The sequence below is a fragment of the Neopelma chrysocephalum genome, unplaced genomic scaffold (assembly GCF_003984885.1).
Source record: "Neopelma chrysocephalum unplaced genomic scaffold, ASM398488v2 Primary Assembly neopelma1_75, whole genome shotgun sequence".
Classification (NCBI taxonomy): Eukaryota; Metazoa; Chordata; class Aves; order Passeriformes; family Pipridae; genus Neopelma; species Neopelma chrysocephalum.
Window position 1 is genome coordinate 755,934 of NW_020897736.1, and position 6,000 is coordinate 761,933.

The 6,000-nt window shown below is 39.8% G+C and overlaps 1 protein-coding gene across 1 annotated transcript in view; it reads right to left on the reverse strand.

Annotated features, from left to right (window-relative positions):
• Positions 1-6,000, reverse strand: part of MINDY2 (MINDY lysine 48 deubiquitinase 2) — a 33,044-nt gene that overhangs the window by 22,522 nt on the left and 4,522 nt on the right. The window contains exons 2-3 of the mRNA XM_027688703.1: positions 2,331-2,388; positions 99-163 (exon numbers count right to left, since the gene is read on the reverse strand). Coding sequence (XP_027544504.1) covers positions 99-163; positions 2,331-2,388 — 123 coding nt within the window. The remainder of the gene's footprint in view (positions 1-98; positions 164-2,330; positions 2,389-6,000) is intronic.

Sequence of the window (6,000 nt, forward strand, 5' to 3'; positions counted from 1 at the left end):
TTATATGCTTCTGTTTTTAACAAGGTGATAAATCCTAGGTGAGAAAAAGTTTAGTTTCCTCAGACATAAGCAAGTGTATTTTAGGAGCAGCTCCTTACCTGCTCATAGTTAAGTCTCTGAATTTCAGATATCTCTTTAGGTTTTGCGTCAAGAATATAGTCTCCTAAAGAAAAAAACCAAAAAATTAAATTTATTCCATACTCAAAGCTTCAACAGTTCTATGAACACTTCTGAATGAAGCTGATTGATAACAAATACCATCACTGAAATTTTTTACCAATGTAATGAGATAGCATTGTTTCATAACCTGAATCATAATTATGGAGTAAAATATCAGTATAAAAAACATATTAAAAACATATTAAGAAATTAATTCAAATGGCCAACATTGTTACCAAAGCAGCATTTCATAATCCCTGAATTGTTCAGAAATTTACCTCCCTCTGTACCTTAACTTAAAAACACAGAAAGGTCAAACTGTTCATGGTAAAATATGTAATTCCATAACACAAAAAGGCAACTACTTCTGCTGAGTGATACTAGGAATGTTTTGGGCATATGTTTCAGACACCAATAATTCTACAAAACTTGTGCTGGTTTTGCCTGGTGTAGAATTAACTTCCTTCCCAGTGGCTGGAATGGGGCTGTTCTGGATTTGTGCTGAACACAGGGATGATAATGGAGATGGTTTTGTTTCTGCTGAGCAGGGCTCACACAGAGCCAAGGGCTTGGCTGCTTTTTCTCCTGCCACACTGGCAAGGAAATGGGGGATTCATGGGAGGCTGGGAGGAGACCCAGCTGGGACAGGTGACCCCAGCTGACCAAAGGGATATTCCAGAGCATGTGGCATCACGCTCAGGGTATAAAGGGGGGAAGAAGGAGGCAGGGGGAGGACATTTGGGGTGATGGTGTTTGTCCTCCCGTTACAGGTGAGGGGGCCCTGCTCTCCTGGAGAGGCTGAACACCTGCCCATGGGAAGCAGTGAATTAATTCCTGCTCTTGCTTTGCTTTCCCTATTAAACTTCATCTCAACCCAAAGTTGTCTGGCTCCCAGTTCTCTCCCTGATCCTACTGGTGGGGGAGTGGGTGAGTGGCTGCTGGGGCCTGGTGCTGCCTGGGGCTGAACCACAGCACCTGCATTCCATCTCTGTCTGCAACACAAAGGGAATCAGTGGGGTTCAAGATTTACCACATCTTCAGAGACTAATAGCCATCTTCCAGATTTTATTACGATGTTTTTTGTATTTATTCTGTTGCTCCATTACTAAAAAAATGTTTCTACTCAAAGACAAATATCATTATAGGTTTCCTAATTTATAATCTTTTAAGTTAAAAGTGGTTGAAGTCTGTTTTGTTTGTTTGTTTTTTTTTCAGCTGAAGAAGAACCATGAGGCAACTGCTAATCCTGTTGACTGAATAGGAATCTAAATAATTTGAGCACATAATTTTGTTATTCAATTTAATAAGATAATTCCACACGCTAATATATGCCTTCAAGAAAGAATACACACTGGAATTATGCAGTGACTTCAGACAGTGTTATTCTATCAACACAATTACAAGAAATGTTTAGACACAGGCCAAAAGATTTCTTAGGACTTTTTTAATTACGTAGTTAACTTTTTTCTTCCACCAGAAGTTTCAGTGATTTGCTTCTGAAAAGAACAAGCTACATTCTTTACAAACAAAAGGAAAAAAAAAGAAAATATAGTAAGGTTTTTTCTCATGCTTAAAAAAATAAAATTCAAACCTAGTCTATTAAGTTCAAACATTTTATATTTTTTAGGCTACAAAGGGAAAGAACTGAGGTACCTACAGCTTAAGTACTATCACAGCTGCACTTTTAACAGCTGGGTCATGGGGAGTATTGAAGTTACAGCCCTGTCAGATAGAAAGAGCTGCAATTTTGCTGAACACTGACTGTGATAACAGAGTAGTGGCTGCAAATGAGACCCCAATCATCGACTACGTTAATTTTCTCTGTTATTTTAATTGGGTCACATTTCCAAGGATTAGAGTTACTGCAGACAATTAAAGACACAGTTGACTTACTACATTCTGTCAACTATAACAAACCAACAATATAAGAGACATAAGAAAGTTTACATCTACCAGTGTGTTGGTGTACTAAGCCATAGCAACTGCATCACTAGAGTAACCACCTAGGAAAGCAGGACAGAAAACTTCTGGAATAACTGAATAGTGTAAGTAGTTTTCTTGGATCACGAGTTCAAGTAAAGCTGAATAAAATAGTAAATAAAACAATTCTACATTTTTACTCACTATAAAGTATAATATACAAGTGAATACAATTTATTGTCATTACTAACCTAAGTATTCCATCAGCTGTTCAGCCGTTATGATTTCCATCATTGGTGGCAGCTTAATCTGTGAAAATAAAAGTATGTCTTCTTTAAAATGCCAAAACACTGCAATTTAGAAAGCATCAACATGGCATTTCTAGATGGAAGAGTTGTGATTACATTTGCCTCACCAATTTATAAGGCCATTAGTGTACTAGGACTGAGAACATTCCCAAGACCTCTACTAAGTAACAGCTACAAGAACAGATTAAAAAAAGGCACTTTGGTTTTCAGAAAAACCACGTGCACACAGCACTTTGTCTCACCTACAGCTCCCTGTACAGTGCTCCGTGCTCCCACCAAAACATTTCTCCAGCCTCCCCCTCCACTTCCCAGGAGCTCACACCACTCACTGCAGTGGTTTGACTGCAAGCACCCAGAATCAACAGACTGCGGCCACACCTAGTTAAGAAAATTTCACTTTCCTCAGGAAAGTCTTTGACTCTCTCTTGCATTATAATTCTTAACTGAGTACTAACTCAAAAGCCTCCTGCATACAAAGTTTGTAAAGGATCTGGTGGCAGGAGCTGCTGAGCCACAGAAGCCAAAGAATCGTTTGGGTACAAGGAAATGACCTCCCAGCCCCTCATCCTGCACTCACACTTCAAGGGTTTGGTTCAACTCCACATGGAGCACAGCAGACACATGAACTCGGTGGTGAAGCTTCCACTCCCCCCTTGCCTCACCTGTTCCCACTATCATCACCTAAAACCAAACACCTTGGCAGCAGAGTTAAAGCTAAAAGCTTCTTAAAACTCCTCCATCCACCACCCTGGGTACATGTTTTGGTTGCACACTTCCATTTACAGATCTCACTGCAGTAACAGCCAAAGCACCAACACATACAAAGACATATTTCTGGCAGCCTGAAGGAAGGATATTGTCTTTAACCACAGGGCACTCAATTTTTATCTGCATAAACATGAATTTTATTTTTCTAAGGTTTGGGGTTGTTTTTTTGAGGGGATTTATTTTTAATCTCTCTCTTCAGTTTTTAACCTTCTCATCCTATCACTCTCCAACATCTTACCACTGAAAGTCTAGGAAGTCTAGTATTTATTTTATTGGGGATTTTTTATCAAGTTCCTCAACGCCGGTCACCACTCTCCTTGACACACAGAAATACATGACATCTTGAAATAGAAAGACATGAGGTGAGACTGGTAACTCATGTTTAAGATTTAATAGGCTCCAACTACTTTGTCGGTTGTGGAGAGGAAGTAGAGAACCATGAGATGGAAGATCAATACACATAAAGCCTTTGATGCAGCATCCCAAACTCAGAAATACAGTACAGCAACACACTGCACTGTCCACATTGTGATGAAGAGGGTTTTCAGCCTGAAAACTAAGCTATTTTAATAACTTGAGAGGGAAAATGAGGTCTGATTGGGCTAAATCTGTCTTACCAATTTTAATCATATTTGACAAAAGGCAAATGTGTTAAACAGATGAAGTTTCATTAAATTTGGAAGAAGAAAGAGAGACCTAAGTTAATATGGCCTTGTTACTTATACTCTGGCTAAGAAATATGCCCATACTTGGGGCAGAACAGGCCACACAGCATAAGCCACACATTGATCAAGCCATACATGGTGAGCATAGAAAGAAGATGATAGTATTGGGATGTGGGAAAGGAAGGGAAAGAAAGTATTTGTTTGTAAAGCAGAAAGTCAGTGAAGCATAAATTCATAAGAAGGCCTAATTAGTTCTACTTATAAAAAACCCCCAATTTAAAAGTTATATGAATTAAACAAGCAGAAAAATCAGTCATGCACACATAGGCACGTGTTTTTTTAAAAAACATGTATTAAATGAGTGACAACTGATTGTAATTTACAAAACTTCTTAACCTCTTCCCAAAACTAATACTCAATAGGCTAAAGATTTTCATGATCTTTGATCCTGTTCATAATATTCACATAAATATAATCTATTGAGCCACGTAAACAACAGGACTACAGGTTTAAAAAGCTGCCTCTTAAACTTCCAGTTTGGCTTGGCAGCATTCCTAGCAAACACCAAGGTGGGCACAGCCCTGAGCTGGGTCTGGCTCAGTTCAGCTCCTAAGGCACAGCACTGTCACAGCACAGAGCAGCATCACCCACACCAGCTGTGCCTGCAGTGCTGCTGGGACCACAAACAGCACAGATGTGCCAGCATAACAGGAAGGGAAATTAGCAGGAAGGAAAACTGGTTAACGATTGCAATTCTGCCTCACAACTGTAATGCTAAGAATTTATTTTTTTCCTGCAGAACCAAAGCAAAGTGGTTTCATTCGTATCTGCACCATCTCTCTCAAAGTTGGATATTTTAACAAGCCAGTCTCAAAATTAACTGCTTGATTAAATGCTAAACAAAGTTAATTATTAATTTCATGGCATAATTTTAGGGCTGGCATGTGTCATGGGATCTTGATCACACCTTTAAAGTGGGTTAATGGGGTTTCCACACAGTTGTAAGTACTTCTGAACAGAGCTGACTTAAGGATATAGAGAGAACATGAACTGTTCAGAGCTTCACTGGGAGCACTTAGACTACAGGAAGCGTACAGTGAAGAGGAAATGGGAAAGAAAAACACCTTAAAACTCAAGAGAGAGTGAAAAATCATAGAAAACCACAATAATTCTCTAGACAACAGAAAAAAAACAATGTAAGCAACAGTAGTGAAAGCTGCTGTTGTCCATAATCTATTATTTTGAGGGGCACATTTTCTCAATAGGTTTCAATATTCAGTTGCTAGACTTTACATTAATTTCACATTTTAGGAAAAATGCATTTCCTCAATTCCCACCTATTTCCTGTACCCCTCTACTGCAGTTTCCTGGTCTTTCGCCCTGATGTCTCCTCCTAACTCTAGTTATTTGCACTTCCTACACTCAGGAGTGGGAATCTTAATCCTCCTCACCCACCTACCATGTGACATACAGCTGAGACACCTTTTTAATCAAAAGACAAGACTGGTAAACAAATTTTCATTTGGAACAGATTGTCTAATACAACTTGTACAGTTTCCAGGAACTAGACTACAAACCCAAAATCTATGTAATACTGATTTTCCACTATATTCTCTCAAATTTCAGAAGGGCTAAAAAAAAAAAAATTAAGTGATACAGTCCTGCACAGAAGATAACACTTCCAAAAATACTATGTACATAGAAAGGGACCAAGCAAACTTCTAATGGCTTATATAATAAGCCTTATATGAGACATATTATAGTCTCAAAACATGTTTATCTAAAACATGCAACTCCTCTGAATTCAGTGTTCCAGAAGAGGTAAGGGTGGCTTCAAGCAGCCTTGGCAAAAAAACAATTAATACTCTCTGCAAATATGCCCCCCCTGCCTTGCAGGAACAGCTTCATAACCTTGTCACACGGCAGCCTGACAGTGTGTGCTGATATCCTGAACGCCCCACTCCGCCAGGTTCCCTCCAGCCCCTCAGAGCAGGTTTCCTGTTCTGGAGAAGGCACAGCTCCAGTCCTACTGATTTGTGGGCTCAGCTCATCCCACAGATGCCGGGAGGAGGCTGCCAAGGCCCCCTCTGAGCATCCATCAGCAGCTCCTCCGGAGCCCGGGCCAGCCCGTGCGAGCAATCTGTGCAAACCCAGGCCATCATCCGGAGCTGCAGAGCAAT